Source organism: Centroberyx affinis, unplaced genomic scaffold, assembly GCF_046629955.1.
Source record: "Centroberyx affinis isolate AG114_WGS23_722 - 3 ecotype Tasmania unplaced genomic scaffold, CSIRO-AGI_Caff_v1 ptg000249l_1, whole genome shotgun sequence".
Lineage (NCBI taxonomy): Eukaryota > Metazoa > Chordata > Actinopteri > Beryciformes > Berycidae > Centroberyx > Centroberyx affinis.
Genome location: NW_027278932.1, coordinates 151,773 through 170,636, shown reverse-complemented (window position 1 = coordinate 170,636; position 18,864 = coordinate 151,773). Strand labels below are relative to the sequence as shown.

Below are 18,864 nucleotides of genomic sequence, written 5' to 3'. Positions count from 1 at the left end.
AAAGAGCAAATATTCTATACTACTTATTCCCAGCTTACCTGTGCCACCATGAGTTTTTTTTGGACAACAAACAAGAAACAAACCTCATTACGCAAGATATGGTCAAAAACTTATCATGAGGTTTCACAAATATTTTGCATGGCACTGAAACTGCCTCAGAGGTAGACAGTACAACTCAATCAGTGGCAAAAGTATTGGGACAGTGAGAGTTGTATTTTTTTGTGTAAACACACTAATCTGTGTGAGGTAAAAGCACAAACTGTTTTGCTTGCATGGTAGAAAAAAATCTTTTGTTTTCAATCCCTAAAATTCAGGTGGGCAAAAAACATTCATGTCATGTAAAGAAATCTTTGGCTGATGTAATCCTTAGATGCAACTTCGTGAAGTTTACCAGGCTGTTGATACTTTCATGTGAGACAGTCTGCTCATCCCCAAAACTGTGACATTTTGCATCAAAATACAAATTGCATTTCGAAATCCAGTATTTTAGCTGTGTAATGGACTTTACTGCCACAGTGTTTTTGCACTCCTACACACATGCCTAGTCCTGTATAGTGACCCTAGGTTCGTTTTCCCACAGAACACCATAGGAACGTTTTCCATGAACTACGCCACTAAAATGATCCCAAACAATGACGTATGGTGGTTGGAGGCAAGGCTGGATTATGGACCGGGCCAGTGGGGCCAGTGCCCCGGGGCCTCGGACTGCCAGGAGCCTCCGAAGCCTCAGGCCCCACGACTCGAGACTGCCAAAGGATGTTGAACACCAGGGCCCTCGGCACATACAGTGTAAGCTGACCACTAGAGCCATTCCCCACATACAGTGCAAGCTGACTACAAGGGCCCCTCGGCACATAGGCGCAAGCTGACCACTAGGACCCCCTAACACCTCGGCACATACAGTGTGAGCTGACCGCAAGGGCCCCCCGACACCACGGCACATACAGTGGGAGCTAGGACTCCTCGGCACATACAGTGTGAGCTGACCGCGGGGGGCAAACACATGTGCCCAGGGGCCTCGCGGGACCATGATCCAGCCCTAAACATTTTTGGCTGATACTGTATCCAAGGCCTTGAACTCAGTCATTTGTCATCCATTAATTCCATATTATACTAAATAAAGATGTGTGACGGTGAGATGCAAGAGAATGCATTAAGGACATGGCAGAGTGTCTCAAAGTTAGTCATAAACAATCCGCTAATGTTGGTGGGTCAAAAACTTCACACAGTTAAGCAAGTTACTAACCAAAATTGAGTTTCATTACCCTTGGTTACCCGATATAGGGGAATTAGAAATTAGGAACCTAAAGTTTTTAACATTTTTGGGCAGTGGTGGCCTAAAGGTTAGAGAAGCGAGCTTGTGACTGGAAGGTCATCGGTTCAATCCCCGGACTGGCAGGATAAATCTGGGTGGGGAAAGTGAAAAAGCAGCGCTTGTCCCTCCCTCATTACCACCACTGATGTGCCCTTGAGCAAGGCCCTTAACCCCGACCGCTCCAGTGGAGCTGCTCAGTGGCCAGCAGATCAAACTGTGGTTGTACTGGTCAGCTTCCAGGTGTGAATCTGTGTGTGAATGTGATCAGGGCATTTCTGAAAAAGAGAGCATTGCTCTCAGTGAAACTCCCCCTGAATAAATAAAGGTGGAAAAAACATCCAAGTGGAAAATAATAAATACAATCTTTATTTGTTTATATTTATTTGTATAATTTATTTTCATTTGTTTCATCATCAACTATTAAAAATGTATTCAACTATTGTTTCCCCTGTCTCTATTCAGAGCCAAAATCAACAGTGCAGTCTTTTAAATATTTAATGAACCAATTAACAATCACTTTTAATTATTTTCACAGGAGTTCATTAGCCACAGAAAAGCACACACAATTGTCTAATTATCATCACCATTATCATTGTAGGGTCTGAATGTGCATGGAGAAAAATAAGTCAAGGCTGCAGAATGCCACTGTCAGTGTGATATTCCCTCCTGATGTCTCTGAGTTGACTGTCGGCCGTTTGGCGAGCGCTCAGGCCCAACATTGACTCACGTCCAAAATGTATGTGCAAATCAAACTGGCACACACAGGAGCAGTATGATCCAGTCTGGTGCAGTTGTGCAGTCAAGTTTTAAACAAAGGTATGAACAACATGATAATGCTTTGTTTGGCATTTACATTAGAAAAATCAAACTTTGCTGAAACTCGGCGCACCCATTTGCTTTAGATCTGAGCCCTTTTTCTTATGTACACTATTTAAATAGTCATATGGGAAAATACATGCTATGAATCCATGCTGCATATCACACACAAAATGAGCATTCAGTTTGCATTCTTCAAATACCATTCAGAAAGTTATTACATTGCATCTTTGTTTTGAAACTGGTGACAGTGAAACAAGTCGTGTGATTTTTTCTTTTTATATTCATACCACTATAACTAACATACAGTATAGGTGTGCAAATACATCTGCTGATGCTTCTGGACACATCTTCAGTAATGTTCCTGGAATCATTGGGTGTTTCGGGTCTTTCAACATCATACATCCTCATCCAGGCGACCCAGCTGAGGCTGATCAGACCTCAGCTTGTGTCCAGCTGGCTAGCTAGCTACTTTGCCCCCATGGCTCTCCTCTCTTGAGCCACAGCCATCTTAAGGCTCTCTCTGCCGCTTCGGTGGTGCTGCGGATGGCTCTTATCCTCCTCGCTCCCTCGATGCCCAAAAAACTGAAGGCTCTGGACAGGGATCGGGCTGCAAAGCCCCCGCATCCGACTTCAATCGGTAGGCACCTTGCTCTCCATCCAGCTTGTTGACAGCTGCTGACTAGTCCCTCATACTTGGCAAGCTTCCTTTCAAAGGCTTCTTCCAAGCAATCTTCCCAGGGCACTGTCAGCTCCAGCAGGACAGCTTGTTTGGTGGACTCAGACAGGAGAACAATGTCTGGTCTTAAGGTGGAGGTCACAATGTGGTTGAGGAAATTCAGTTGCCTCTCAAGGTCTACCAACAGCTGCCAGTCCCTTGCAGAGGCCAGGATTCCTGCAGATGTTTTATCAGAGGGTTTTGGGTGCTCCCCGGCTCTGATGAAGGCAATGGCATGTTTGGAGGGGCGGGGCCGCTTGGCCCACTCCACTCCTGCACTCATGGCTTCTGCGATGACCTTCAGAACCTGATCGTGCCTCCACCGGTATCGTCCCTCTCCCAGTGCTTTTGTGCAGCAGCTCAAAATGTGCTCCAGGGTTCCATGCTTGCAGCACAGTGGGCATGCTGGTGTCTCTACCTTGGCCCATGTGTGAAGGTTTGATGGGCTGGGAAGCACATTATATACTGCCTGGATGAGGAACTTGATCTGGTGAGGCTCAGCTTTCCACAGCTCAGCCCAGGTCACCTTCCTCTCTATTGTGTTCTCCCATCTCGTCCAGGCACCCTGTTGCCTCATTGCCACCATCCTGCAGGATCTCTGTCTCTGTGTCTGTGTGTCCTGCCTGCTACAACCTCGCTATCAGCTATCCTGCTGAGTTTAACTCTGAATAATCATCAGAACCTCCATAGTGGGTCGGCGTTAGCCTTGAGAGACCCACAGCCCTGTCCAGCAGCCTGCGTGCTCCAGCCTGCGTGCTTCACCCTGTTGCTGCCTGCTGAGATCAACTGAACAGACGTCGGATCTTCATCCTCCAGCACCTCGTCGAGCCGAGACTCCTCACAGCCTCCAGGCCTCAGCGTGCTTCATCTCCCTCCAGACCTTCGCTGGTGTCGTATGTACTGTAATGGAAAATTTTATCACGTGCTTATAATTTTGATAGGTACTTTCCTAAGTTGATTTTGCTTACTAAACCTTTCTCAGTGACCGGGACATGACCCTAGCCAAAAGGGCAACTTCTGCTATCGTACTCAGACTTCTGCTATTGTTCAGACAGAACAGACAACAGAATATGCTATTTAAAGGGAACTTCACCCTTTGTCTGTATCAGTCTGCCTTGAGATCTTTGAACGCTCAGTAGCTGATCCTTCCCTGCGCAGAGAAGCTCAATAAAGAATAACCAAGAGAGTTGTTCAAATTTGCCTTTATTACCAGAATTTCCATCACAGTACTGATCATTGTCCGCTGGGCATCATATCATACATCACACATAGCTATTCCATTACATTCACACTTCACACACATATCACACACTTTATGACGGCTCCCTATAGTTATAGTAAGCATTCAGTTATTCGAAGATTCATTTGAGTCAGTTTTCCAGATAGTTATACTGTCGCCCCTTTATTCCTATCTTGCCGACTCATGTCTTCCACTGTTCATCTTCCATGATTGTGTCTGCTAAAATATTGGTTTAATTATCAGTATTGTGTATTCACATGATCATTTATTCCTATTGCCATTGATTCATCACAATTCATAGGTATGCCGCTTGTATATACTGTACTATATTCACTTGTATTTACCTGATTATTGAGTGTGCTTTAGTTTAGTAATAAATATATTATTCTGCATAAAGTCACCTCCTGTGTTCATTGTGTAGGTTTAAATTCAAACATGCCGAGAAGTCACTCCTTCAGATGAGACCTGTTGATGCTGTCTGTTATCTGGTGCCCCGTTCTTAATTCTCATTGAAGCTAACTCTAAATTATATTGATATCAGACACCATTAATACCTATCACCACTACACCAGTTTCGAACTACAATTACTTGTAGTTGAACTGTCACACCCGGTGCTTCTTGCCGTGGTGTATAGACCGCCTAAATCAAGCGAGAACCTTATACAAGAGTTATCTGATTTGCTGGCCTCAATTATGCCCAAATGGGATAGAATCTTAATTCTCGGTGATTTTAATATTCATGTTTGTTGCCCTACTAGACCTTTGGTAAGGGATTTTGAAAACCTTGTTGACTCGTTTAATCTTGTTCAAAACATCAGCGGCCCTACGCACCAGCATGGCCACACACTCAATCTTGTTTTTACCTATGGGTTCCCTGTCTGTAATGTTGAACTATGTGACCAAGTATATTGCTTATCCGATCACAAGCCCATTGTGTTTGATGCCATTCTCACCTGCCAAAGTTCACTCAAACCTCGTCTGCCTGGTCGTTGCTCTCGCTATATTAACTGTGAGTGTGTCTTGAACAAAAAAAAAACATTGGATAATGTGTCAGCTAAAAATTTGCCCTCCTACTACCATACCTCATTGTTATGGAGAGCTTTAGTAGTACATTAGTTTTCAGATAATCCTCCTATGGAGTTCTTTGGGAAAACTAGGAGGAGCCCAACTCCTGAGTCTCCATGTATCTAAATATAGATGCCTATGAGGTGTATTAGCAGTGAGTGGCGATGACGACATTGTAGCCAGAAAAGTTGTATTTGGTGTTATTGTCACTGTGCTCTAGTCGCTGCTATAAAGTCTCGAGGCGCAGCTCTCTGTCAGAAGACTGCACAGAGCTCAGCAAACGACATGCGCTTTAGATTCATCTTCAGAACTGCTCACCAAAAAGCAGCTGGGCAGCGAACTTTACAAAACCTTTATCTTTCTGAAGCAAGGATTTCAGATGATATTGACAGACACAATTTAGATAATGGTACTTTAAGTCTTGAATTTTGTCTTGGTCTTCAAAGCCAACTGAAATATGGCAGTGCCTAAATCCCTTGTGTATTTGGTTACAACAGAGAAACTGGCTGATAACAACTCAGTACATTCAGTTGGTGGTGAGGTCTTAATGCGACAGATCAATGACAGGGTCATTATAGTACAGGTTCTGGTCGCAGTTTTCCTTTGCATCAACTTTCTGCTCATCATAACCTTTTTTAAGAAGGACTGCTTTCGCACAAACATGCGCTACATCTTCTTTGCTAATACACTACTGTCCGATTGCTTGTTCTTAATCTTGACTGATATCCTGCTCATCTTGAACTATTATAATTTTCCCATGCAAGTTTGGTTGTGTCTTATTCTCTGTATTGTGTCGTCTGTGAACACATGTGTCACACCAATTACTTTAACAGTGATGACCCTGGAGCGCTATGTGGCCATCTGCATGCCGTTGCGCCACGGAGAGCTGTGCACCACACGCAGAGCTCTGCACTGCATCCTCATCATCCACAGCCTCGGCTCCATGCCCATCATCATCACTCTCTTCATCTTCTTTACATCAGCCACCTATAGCCTCTACACCCAGTACAGGATCTGCTCTGTGGAGATGCTCATCCTTCACAGGTGGCAGGGTCATGTTAAGTCAGCTGTGTACCAGTTGTACTTCTTGATCATGTCTGTCACCATTGTGTTCTCCTATGTTAAAATAATGAAAGTTGCCAAAGCTGCATCAGGAGAGAATAAAAACTCAACATGGAAAGGGCTTCGAACTGTGGTTCTGCACGCTTTCCAGCTGCTCCTGTGTCTTATCCAAATGTGGTGCCCATTCATAGAGGCTGCTGTCCTCCAGATTGATTTCATGTTATTCATTAATGTGAGGTACTTTAATTATATAACTTTTATTCTCGCTCCTAGATGTCTGAGTCCTCTCATTTATGGCCTCAGGGATGAAACGTTTTTTCTTGCATTGAAATACTATGCCTTCTATGGCTTGTATAAGAAATAATCTTCAGATTTTCTTTGATTGGCAAATTAGATTTATGATCTTTTGCTACAGAAATAACTTGTCATTACACATGCTCATAGCTTATTTATTGAAATTCTTATTTTATTGAAACGTGAATGAAATTATTGAATAGGTCCTCTTGCAACAATTCATTTTCTTCATAGTTAGGTTTTAGAATGATTTTGAATTTTTCTGAACATGTTTACACATTAGCCCGTCTCTTGTTATGAGTATGAATGTGATTATATTGCTATAAATATCCCATGCAACTATTACCCTCAAGTGCAATATTACATGGCTTTTAATAAAGACAATAAAGATAATCTCACACATATTAAGCTGAGCTGTGCACTGTCTCCTTTGCATCTTTTCTCCTTCTTTCCCTGCATCATTTTCAAATTGAGATGACTGGATATCAGATCAGGATATCATTCATCGGTTTACTTTCAATTTCAATTCAATTCAAGGATCTTTATTGGCATGATGTACATCTGCACATGTTGCCAAAGCATAGATTCAAACATAAATGAGATAGAAATAAAGTAAAGTAAAATAAAATGAATTAAACTGCATATTAAATATATAGATTCATCACATAGAGTATTTCTGGACAGTAACAACAATAACAGTGATTACAAAAAAGCAAAGTTAAAGAAGAGTTTACAGAGTTGATGTCTTTCTTAGATTATGGCATGACATCACATACTGAGCACAGAGTTGTACTGTTTCAACATTTTCTCCAAGTAGGATACCCATTTTTTCATTGATACTGAGATTTTGAAAGTTCTCTATTCTTTCAGAGATTTTTGAAAAGTATGTGTTCCTGATGTGTTCATACTTGGTACAGGAGAGAAGGAAGTGTTCTTCACTTTCTATTTCTCCTGAGTCGCAGTGCACACACACTCTTTCTTCTCTTGGCAGCCAGGTTCTTCTGTGCCTGCCCGTCTCTAGCTGCTGGTCTCTCCTGCCGGTCTCTATAGCTAGTTGGTGGTCACTGAGTCTGTACATTGTCAGCAGCTTCCTCTGTCTGGGCTGTTTGATTCTGATCAGATACTGGGCCAAATTGTAATTTGTTTTAAGGTTTTGGAAGCATTTAGTTTTGTTTGTCTCTATATGTACTAGCAGAGGGAATCTCCCCAGCTCTGCTCTACAAGCCACGTTTGGACTCTTTCTGTGCACACCTAATATGTTTTTGCAGAATTCCAAATGCAGAATTTCAGTCAGGCTTTCAGTCAGGGCCCCAGATTTCACCACCATATAGTCTCTCTCTCTCTCTCTCTCTCTCTCTCTCTCTCTCTTTCTCTTTCTCTCCCTCTGTCTGTCTCTCTCTCTCTCTCTCTCTCTCTCTCTCTCTCTCTCTCTCTCTCTCTCTCTCTCTCTCTCTCTCTCTGTATGTGTGTGTGTGTGTGTGTGTGTGTGTGTGTGTGTGTATGTGAGGGAGGACCAGTTTACCAGTTTGAGTTCAGGACATAAAACCTTTTAGAGAAATGAGGACAATTTTGGATTGTCCTTAATTTGTCCTTTTTGTTTAAGAGGTTGGGGTAGCACTGGGGTAAGGTTAAGGGTAAAGCTTAAAGTTAGGCATGCATTCATCAGAATTTTTGTTATGGTAAGCTTTGAGGGAATGAATGTATTCAGTGGATCATCTTCACAAGCATAACCATGCATTTTCATTTTGCATTATAAGCATTCAGCAGACACTCTCAGAGCGACTTACAACTGATGCAACAGTAGAATAAGCTTCAGTTCCTATGGTCACCATAATTACAAGCAACCAAAAATAATGGGGGCGAATGCCAGGGCCTTAGTGCCTTTACAATCTCCCTGTGACCATAGAATGATCGTGAAAGAGTGAAATGCTAGGAAAAGAAATAAACTAAGTGAGAGAAGGATTTTTTAAGAGCAATTAGAGTGAGTAGAAAACGGATAACATCCAGTGGGAAGAGGATTTGCTTTAGATCTGAGCCCTTTTTCTTATGTACACTATTTAAATAGTCATATGGGAAAATACATACTATGAATCCATGCTGCATATCACACACAAAATGAGCATTCAGTTTGCATTCTTCAAATACCATGCAGAAAGTTATTACATTGCATCTTTGTTTTGAAACTTGAAGTCATGTGATTTTTTCTTTTAATATTCATACCACTATAACTAACATACAGTATAGGTGTGCAAATACATCTGCTGATGCTTCTGGACACATCTTCAGTGATGTTCCTAGAATCATTGGATGTTTCGGGTCTTTCAACATCATACATCCTCATCCAGGCGACCCAGCTGAGGCTGATCAGACCTCAGCTTGTGTCCAGCTGGCTAGCTAGCTACTTTGCCCCCATGGCTCTCCTCTCTTGAGCCACAGCCATCTTGAGGCTCTCTCTGCCGCTTCGGTGGTGCTGAGAATGGCTCTTATCCTCCTCGCTCCCTCGATGCCCAAAAAACTGAAGGCTCTGGACAGGGATCGGGCTGCAAAGCCCCCGCATCCGACCTCAATAGGTAGGCACCTTGTTCTCCATCCAGCTTGTTGACAGCTGCTGACTAGTCCCTCATACTTGGCGAGCTTCCTTTCAAAGGCTTCTTCCAAGCAATCTTCCCAGGGCACTGTCAGCTCCAGCAGGACAGCTTGTTTGGTGGACTCAGACAGGAGAACAATGTCTGGTCTTAAGGTGGAGGTCACAATGTGGTTGAGGAAATTCAGTTGCCTCTCAAGGTCTACCAATAGCTGCCAGTCCCTTGCAGAGGCCAGGATTCCTGCAGATGTTTTATCAGAGGGTTTTGGGTGCTCCCCGGCTCTGATGAAGGCAATGACATGTTTGGAGGGCGGGACCACTTGGCCCACTCCATTCCTGCACTCATGGCTTCTGCGATGACCTTCAGAACCTGATCGTGCCTCCACCGGTATCGTCCCTCTCCCAGTGCTTTTGTGCAGCAGCTCAAAATGTGCTCCAGGGTTCCATGCTTGCAGCACAGTGGGCATGCTGGTGTCTCTACCTTGGCCCATGTGTGAAGGTTTGATGGGCTGGGAAGCACATACTGCCTGGATGAGGAACTTGATCTGGTGAGGCTCAGCTTTCCACAGCTCAGCCCAGGTCACCTTCCTCTCTATTGTGTTCTCCCATCTCGTCCAGGCACCCTGTTGCCTCATTGCCACCATCCTGCAGGATCTCTCCTCCTCAACTGCTGCTCTCACCTCCTCCTGGACTAGGTGGCGCTTCTCCTTCCCTTTGGTGGTGTTAATTTGGGGAGTTGAAAAAGGATCCCAGTCCAGCTCTGCCCCGAGTCACCACTCCTACCAGCCTGTTGTGACGCAGCCTTGATTCTGCCTGCAGAACAGCTTCCTCTGCTCTCCACTACCTGCCAGTCCTCACCTCAATTCCGGCTTTGGCCACCTTTGGATTGCTTGACTCTCTATACTGCAACACTTCTCTGGCTCTTGTTACCTTGAACTCCTCTTCCAAGGATCTGAGAGGCAGTTGCAGCTTGTTGTTGTGCCCATAGAGTGCGATGCTGCTCAGGCTCCTTGGTCCAGCCATTTTCTGAGGTGGTTACTGACCTTCCTCTCCAAGGTCTCGACTGTTGAGATAGGCACTTTGTACACCAGGAGTGGCCACAAGATTCTGGGATGTGCCATGCTGGTACAACCACCCTTTAGACTTCCCTGGTAGTCCAGACTGGTCCACAGATTTAAGCCAGCCGTCCAACTCGGTGCAGGTAGATTTGGTTTGAACCTCATCCGGGCCCACTCTATCAGCTTCTCGAGCCCTTGCAGGATCCATCTACAGCCTGCGACAGACTCTGTAGTGACTGTAAACGTCCATAAACGCCCTGATAGGTGGCTGGCATTGAGCAGATTTTGTCTAGGGCCCTCTGCATTCTCGCTCAGCCGACTTCGTGAACATGTTCATTGCCAGGGAGAACAGGATCACAGAGATGGTACAACCTGTGATTAACCCAATCTCGATCTTGTGCCAGCCTGAAGTAACTGCTCCTGAGGACACTCTCATCCTGAAGTTGCTGTAGTAGTCAGCAATGAGGTCTCTGATTCTGCTGGGGACATTTTGTCAGTGTTGGCTGCACCACCTTGTGTGGTATTGAGTATTATAGCTTCACCGGCTATTAAAAAATGTATGCCTACGCCAGAGCATACAGTTTTGTGAACAAAATTTTAACTTACTGTGAAATATTCGGTCTGATACCTACCAATCATGTACGTACGCTACCAGTCAAACATTTGGACACACCTGATTGAATGTAAAAAAAAACCAACATTTTCTTAAAGCCATTTGGCTTCTGCTTAAATGCTTGAAATTTGTTTCTTAGACAAATATAGATAGTGAAGTTGATGCCGATGTATGAATTTCTTTCCAAAGCCTTTGCCTTTCCATCAAGGCAAAGGGCGGCTACTTTAAAGAGTCTAAAATATAAGATACCTCTGAGTGTGTCTTGAACACTTTTTTGGTGACTGCATAATTCCATTTGTGTTATTTCATAGTTTTGATGTCTTTACTATTATTTTAAAATGTGGAAAACAGTGGTGTGTCCAAACTTTTGACTGGTAGTGTTTGTCTGTTTATACGTGTCATGCTGGTTACTTGCATGTTTGGGATGCATATAGAGACTATAAACACGATATAGGCTTTGGATGCTGTATCAGCCAAAAACTTGCCCTCCTACTACCATACCTCATTGTTATGGAGAGCTTTAGTAGTACATTAGTTTTCAGATAATCCTCCTATGGAGTTCTGTGGGAAAACTAGGAGGAGCCCAACTCCTGAGTCTCCATGTATCTAAATATAAATGTCCTATGAGGTGTATTAGCAGTGAGTGGTGATGACGACATTGTGGCCAGAAAAGTTGTATTTGGTGTTATTGTCACTGTGCTCTAGTCGCTGCTATAAAGTCTCGAGGCACAGCTCTCTGTCAGAAGACTGCACAGAGCTCAGCAAACAACATGCGCTTTAGATTCATCTTCAGAACTGCTCACCAAAAAGCAGCTGGGCAGCGAACTTTACAAAACCTTTATCTTTCAGATCAAGGATTTCAGATGATATTGACAGACACAATTTAGATAGTGGTACTTTAAGTCTTAGATTTTGTCTCAGTCTTCAAAGCCAACTGAAATATGGCAGTGCCTAAAACCCTTGAGTATTTGGTTACAACAGAGAAACTGGCTGATAACAACTCAGTACATTCAGTTGGTGGTGAGGTCTTAATGCGACAGATCGATGACAGGGTCATTGTAGTACAGGTTCTGGTCGCAGTTTTCCTTTGCATCAACTCTCTGCTCATCATAACCTTTTTTAAGAAGGACTGCTTTCGCACAAACATGCGCTACATCTTCTTTGCTAATACACTACTGTCCGATTGCTTGTTCTTAATCTTGGCTAATATCCTGCTAATCTTGAGCTATTTTCGTTTTCCCATGCAAGTTTGGTTGTGTCTTATTCTCTATATTGTGTCGACTGTGAACACATGTGTCACACCAATTACTTTAACAGCGATGACCCTGGAGCGCTATGTGGCCATCTGCATGCCGCTGCGCCACGGAGAGCTGTGCACCACACGCAGAGCTCTGCACTGCATCCTCATCATCCACAGCCTCGGCTCCATGCCCATCATCATCACTCTCTTCATCTTCTTTACATCAGCCACCTATAGCCTCTACACCCAGTATAGGATCTGCTCTGTGGAGATGCTCATCCTTCACAGGTGGCAGGGTCATGTTAGGTCAGCTGTGTACCAGTTGTACTTCTTGATCATGTCTGTCACCATTGTGTTCTCCTATGTTAAAATAATGAAAGTTGCCAAAGCTGCATCAGGAGAGAATAAAAATTCAACATGGAAAGGGCTTCGAACTGTGGTTCTGCACGCTTTCCAGCTGCTCCTGTGTCTTATCCAAATGTGGTGCCCATTCATAGAGGCTGCTGTCCTCCAGATTGATTCAATGTTATTCATTAATGTGAGGTACTTTAATTATATAACTTTTATTCTCGCTCCTAGATGTCTGAGTCCTCTCATTTATGGCCTCAGGGATGAAAAGTTTTTTCTTGCATTGAAACACTATGCCTTCTATGGCTTGTATAAGAAATAATCTTCAGATTTTCTTTGATTGGCAAATTAGATTTATGATCTTTTGCTACAGAAATAACTTTTCATTACACGTGGTCATAGCTTATTTATTGAAATTCTTATTTTATTGAAACGTGAATGAAATTATTGAATATGTCCTCTTGCAACAATTCATTTTCTTCATAGTTAGGTTTTAGAATGATTTTGAATTTTTCTGAACATGTTTACGCATTAGCCCGTCTCTTGTTATGAGTATGAACGTGATTATATTGCTATAAATATCCCATGCAACTATTACCCTCATGTGCAGTATTATATGGCTTCTGATAAAGACAGTAAAGACAATACACATATTAAACTGAGCTGTGCACTGTCTCCTTCTTTGCATCTTTTCTCCTTCTTTCCCTGTATCATTTTCAATTTGAGATGACTGGATATCAGATCAGGATATCATTTATCTGTTTACTTATCTGTTTACTTTGACCTGAAATGTGTGCACTTGGCATGAATGAAAGAGACCCACGGAGACTGTCATTATGTACAGATGCAGACACTGATATCTTGGTAGTTAGGCCTAGAGTCTCTCTCTCTCGCTATCTCTCTCTCTCTCTCTCTCTCTCTCTCTCTCTCTCTCTCTAACATCCAGTGGGAAGAGGGTGATGTGAGGTAGGCCCACTTCCTGGAGTTTTCAGCCTGTTATGGAAGATATGGAGTGACTGCTGATCTGACTGACTGGAGAGGGAAGTGCGTGTGTGCATGTGTTTAGTGGCCACAGTAATAGTTGCCTTAATGCAGGATTACAGGGCAGAAAGAGGTTTAGCACGGGGTGGGAGGTAAGATTCAACCAAATCAAGACTGAGAGGAACTTGATTCAAGACTCATTTAGCTACCCGAACTCACTATACTCACCAGTCATGTGTCAGAGTGAAATACTGGTGTCTCGTCCATGTTGACATCTATGCGCTTAATACCACAAATGTTTAACGCTGGAAAAAAGCTGCAACATCTTACATTTCAGTAAAGAATTGTCATCATGAGAGAGCAGTCAGGCATGCATACAGTTTGAACTGAAAAATACAACTTTTCTCTGTCTTTTTAGATTTTGAAAATATTTATAAATATCATACAACAAAGATTATGTGTTATCCTATCATGTCTTCAATGACTGCCCTTAACTGTATCTTCAATACCACATGGCTTGAGAACAAAAGTGTTGTGACCCACTTACACAACAAGTTGTTTTCATTAATTGGTTTTCATTAGATTGTAAGTACTTTTGATGTAAATGTCATGTTGCCTTTATGTTTGAGAGTGTTTTTGAGTTTTAAAACTTTTAGACCAAAGAATTAACTAATAATTAACTTTTTCTTATTAACGTTTTTGTGACAGGCTGAGGTGTTTACTGGCTCACAATCAACGATTATTAGCATCATTAGTCCCATTAGCACAACAGTAGATCTCATGTGAGTTATGAAGAGGGGACCAATGTTTTCTACTGCATATCCCACGTTGAGCAATTAGTTTGATTGCGAACACATGTTTATAGAAAGGTATTAGATAAATTCAAGATGTGTAACCACCGCAGATCATCTTCTGGGACTCATTAGAGTCTCTTATCATCACACTCTAATTTTAACCTCATTAGCTGATATTAAAGAGCAAATAGTCTATACTACTTATTCCCAGCTTACCTGTGCCACCATGAGTTTTTTTGGACAACAAACAAGAAACAAACCTCATTACGCAAGATATGGTCAAAAACTTATTGTGAGGTTTCACAAATATTTTGCATGGCACTGAAACTGCCTCAGAGGTAGACAGTACAACTCAATCAGTGGCAAAAGTATTGGGACAGTGAGAGTTGTATTCTTTTGTGTAAACACACTAATCTGTGTGAGGTAAAAGCACAAACTGTTTTGCTTGCATGGTAGAAAAAAATCTTTTGTTTTCAATCCCTAAAATTCAGGTGGGCAAAAAACATTCATGTCATGTAAAGAAATCTTTGGCTGATGTAATCCTTAGATGCAACTTCGTGAAGTTTACCAGGCTGTTGATACTTTCATGTGAGACAGTCTGCTCATCCCCAAAACTGTGACATTTTGCATCAAAATACAAATTGCATTTCGAAATCCAGTATTTTAGCTGTGTAATGGACTTTACTGCCTCAGTGTTTTTGCACTCCTACACACATGCCTAGTCCTGTATAGTGACCCTAGGTTCGTTTTCCCACAGAACACCATAGGAACGTTTTCCATGAACTACGCCACTAAAATGATCCCAAACAATGACGTATGGTGGTTGGAGGCAAGGCTGGATTATGGACCGGGCCAATGGGGCCAGTGCCCCGGGGCCTCGGACTGCCAGGAGCCTCCGAAGCCTCAGGCCCCACGACTCGAGACTGCCAAAGGATGTTGAACACCAGGGCCCTCGGCACATACAGTGTAAGCTGACCACTAGAGCCATTCCCCACATACAGTGCAAGCTGACTACAAGGGCCCCTCGGCACATAAGCGCAAGCTGACCACTAGGACCCCCTAACACCTCGGCACATACAGTGTGAGCTGACCGCAAGGGCCCCCCGACACCACGGCACATACAGTGGGAGCTAGGACTCCTCGGCACATACAGTGTGAGCTGACCGCGGGGGGGGGGGGAGGGGGGGGGGGGGGGGAGCAAACACATGTGCCCAGGGGCCTCGCGGGACCATGATCCAGCCCTAAACATTTTTGGCTGATACTGTATCCAAGGCCTTGAACTCAGTCATTTGTCATCCATTAATTCCATATTATACTAAATAAAGATGTGTGACGGGGAGATGCAAGAGAATGCATTAAGGACATGGCAGAGTGTCTCAAAGTTAGTCATAAACAATCCGCTAATGTTGGTGGGTCAAAAACTTCACACAGTTAAGCAAGTTACTAACCAAAATTGAGTTTCATTACCCTTGGTTACCCGATATAGGGGGATTAGAAATTAGGAACCTAAAGTTTTTAACATTTTTGGGCAGTGGTGGCCTAAAGGTTAGAGAAGCGAGCTTGTGACCGGAAGGTCGGCGGTTCAATCCCCGGACTGGCAGGATAAATCTGGGTGGGGAAAGTGAAAAAGCAGCGCTTGTCCCTCCCTCATTACCACCACTGATGTGCCCTTGAGCAAGGCCCTTAACCCCAACTGCTCCAGTGGAGCTGCTCAGTGGCCAGCAGATCAGACTGTGGTTGTACTGGTCAGCTTCCAGGTGTGAATCTGTGTGTGAATGTGATCAGGGCATTTCTGAAAAAGAGAGCATTGCTCTCAGTGAAACTCCCCCTGAATAAATAAAGGTGGAAAAAACATCCAAGTGGAAAATAATAAATACAATCTTTATTTGTTTATATTTATTTGTATAATTTATTTTCATTTGTTTCATCATCAACTATTAAAAATGTATTCAACTATTGTTTCCCCTATCTCTATTCAGAGCCAAAATCAACAGTGCAGTCTTTTAAATATTTAATGAACCAATTAACAATCACTTTTAATTATTTTCACAGGAGTTCATTAGCCACAGAAAAGCACACACAATTGTCTAATTATCATCACCATTATCATTGTAGGGTCTGAATCTGCATGGAGAAAAATAAGTCAAGGCTGCAGAATGCCACTGTCAGTGTGATATTCCCTCCTGATGTCGACTGTCGGCCGTTTGGCGAGCGCTCAGGCCCAACATTGACTCAAGTCCAAAATGTATGTGCAAATCAAACTGGCACACACAGGAGCAGTATGATCCAGTCTGGTGCAGTTGTGCAGTCAAGTTTTAAACAAAGGTATGAACAACATGATAATGCTTTGTTTGGCATTTACATTAGAAAAATCAAACTTTGCTGAAACTCGGCGCACCCATTTGCTTTAGATCTGAGCCCTTTTTCTTATGTACACTATTTAAATAGTCATATGTGAAAATCCATGCTATGAATCCATGCTGCATATCACACACAAAATGAGCAATCAGTTTGCATTCTTCAAATACCATTCAGAAAGTTATTACATTGCATCTTTGTTTTGAAACTGGTTGAAGTTGTGTGATTTTTTCTTTTTATATTCATACCACTATAACTAACATACAGTATATAGGTGTACAAATACATCTGCTGATGCTTCTGGACACATCTTCAGTGATGTTCCTAGAATCATTGGATGTTTCGGGTCTTTCAACATCATACATCCTCATCCAGGCGACCCAGCTGAGGCTGATCAGACCTCAGCTTGTGTCCAGCTGGCTAGCTAGCTACTTTGCCCCCATGGCTCTCCTCTCTTGAGCCACAGCCATCTTGAGGCTCTCTCTGCCGCTTCGGTGGTGCTGCGGATGGCTCTTATCCTCCTCGCTCCCTCGATGCCCAAAAAACTGAAGGCTCTGGACAGAGATCGGGCTGCAAAGCCCCCGCATCCGACCTCAATCGGTAGGCACCTTGCTCTCCATCCAGCTTGTTGACAGCTGCTGACTAGTCCCTCATACTTGGCGAGCTTCCTTTCAAAGGCTTCTTCCAAGCAATCTTCCCAGGGCACTGTCAGCTCCAGTTTAGTTTTGATTTGTTTAACACTTTTTTGGTGACTGCATGATTCCATTTGTGTTATTTCATAGTTTTGATGTCTTTACTATTATTCTAAAATGTGGAAAACAGTGGTGTGTCAAAACTTTTGACTGGTAGTGTTTGTCTGTTTATACGTGTCATGCCTGTTACTTGCATGTTTGGGATGCATATAGAGACTATAAACATGATATAGGCTTTGGATGCTGTATCAGCCAAAAACTTGCCCTCCTACTACCATACCTCATTATTATGGATAGCTTTAGTAGTACATTAGTTTTCAGATAATCCTCCTATGGAGTTCTGTGGGAAAACTAGGAGGAGCCCAACTCCTGAGTCTCCATGTATCTAAATATAGATGCCTATGAGGTGTATTAGCAGTGAGTGGTGATGACGACATTGTAGCCAGAAAAGTTGTATTTGGTGTTATTGTCACTGTGCTCTAGTCGCTGCTATAAAGTCTCGAGGCACAGCTCTCTGTCAGAAGACTGCACAGAGCTCAGCAAACGACATGCGCTTTAGATTCATCTTCAGAACTGCTCACCAAAAAGCAGCTGGGCAGCGAACTTTACAAAACTTTTATCTTTCTGAAGCAAGGATTTCAGATGATATTGACAGACACAATTTAGATAATGGTACTTTAAGTCTTGAATTTTGTCTTGGTCTTCAAAGCCAACTGAAATATGGCAGTGCCTAAATCCCTTGTGTATTTGGTTACAACAGAGAAACTGGCTGATAACAACTCAGTACATTCAGTTGGTGGTGAGGTCTTAATGCGACAGATCAATGACAGGGTCATTATAGTACAGGTTCTGGTCGCAGTTTTCCTTTGCATCAACTTTCTGCTCATCATAACCTTTTTTAAGGACTGCTTTCGCACAAACATGCGCTACATCTTCTTTGCTAATACACTACTGTCCGATTGCTTGTTCTTAATCTTGACTTATATCCTGCTCATCTTGAGCTATTTTCGTTTTCCCATGCAAGTTTGGTTGTGTCTTATTCTCTGTATTGTGTCGTCTGTGAACACATGTGTCACACCAATTACTTTAACAGCGATGACCCTGGAGCGCTATGTGGCCATCTGCATGCCGTTGCGCCACGGAGAGCTGTGCACCACACGCAGAGCTCTGCACTGCATCCTCATCATCCACAGCCTCGGCTCCATGCCCATCATCATCACTCTCTTCATCTTCTTTACATCAGCCACCTATAGCCTCTACACCCAGTACAGGATCTGCTCTGTGGAGGTGGTCATCCTTCACAGGTGGCAGGGTCATGTTAAGTCAGCTGTGCACCAGTTGTACTTCTTGATCATGTCTGTCACCATTGTGTTCTCCTATGTTAAAATAATGAAAGTTGCCAAAGCTGCATCAGGAGAGAATAAAAACTCAACATGGAAAGGGCTTCGAACTGTGGTTCTGCACGCTTTCCAGCTGCTCCTGTGTCTTATCCAAATGTGGTGCCCATTCATAGAGGCTGCTGTCCTCCAGATTGATTTCATGTTATTCATTAATGTGAGGTACTTTAATTATATAACTTTTATTCTCGCTCCTAGATGTCTGAGTCCTCTCATTTATGGCCTCAGGGATGAAAAGTTTTTTCTTGCATTGAAATACTATGCCTTCTATGGCTTGTATAAGAAATAA

General features: G+C 43.0%; 3 protein-coding genes and 1 pseudogene across 3 annotated transcripts; 3 read left to right on the top strand and 1 right to left on the bottom strand.

Moving 5' to 3' along the window:
* Window positions 1-5,611: 5,611 nt before the first annotated feature.
* On the top strand, window positions 5,612-6,580 carry LOC139665589 (odorant receptor 131-2-like). Its single transcript, XM_071544657.1, has one exon. It carries the CDS (start codon window positions 5,612-5,614, stop codon window positions 6,578-6,580), a length of 969 nt encoding a protein of 322 aa, XP_071400758.1.
* Window positions 6,581-8,904: 2,324 nt separating this feature from the next.
* On the bottom strand, window positions 8,905-10,676 carry LOC139665581 (uncharacterized; annotated as a pseudogene).
* Window positions 10,677-11,706: 1,030 nt separating this feature from the next.
* On the top strand, window positions 11,707-12,675 carry LOC139665574 (odorant receptor 131-2-like). Its single transcript, XM_071544634.1, has one exon. It carries the CDS (start codon window positions 11,707-11,709, stop codon window positions 12,673-12,675), a length of 969 nt encoding a protein of 322 aa, XP_071400735.1.
* Window positions 12,676-16,992: 4,317 nt separating this feature from the next.
* On the top strand, window positions 16,993-18,864 carry LOC139665566 (odorant receptor 131-2-like). The gene is made up of 2 exons (XM_071544622.1): window positions 16,993-17,086; window positions 17,939-18,864. Exons 1-2 carry the CDS (start codon window positions 16,993-16,995, stop codon window positions 18,862-18,864), a joined length of 1,020 nt encoding a protein of 339 aa, XP_071400723.1.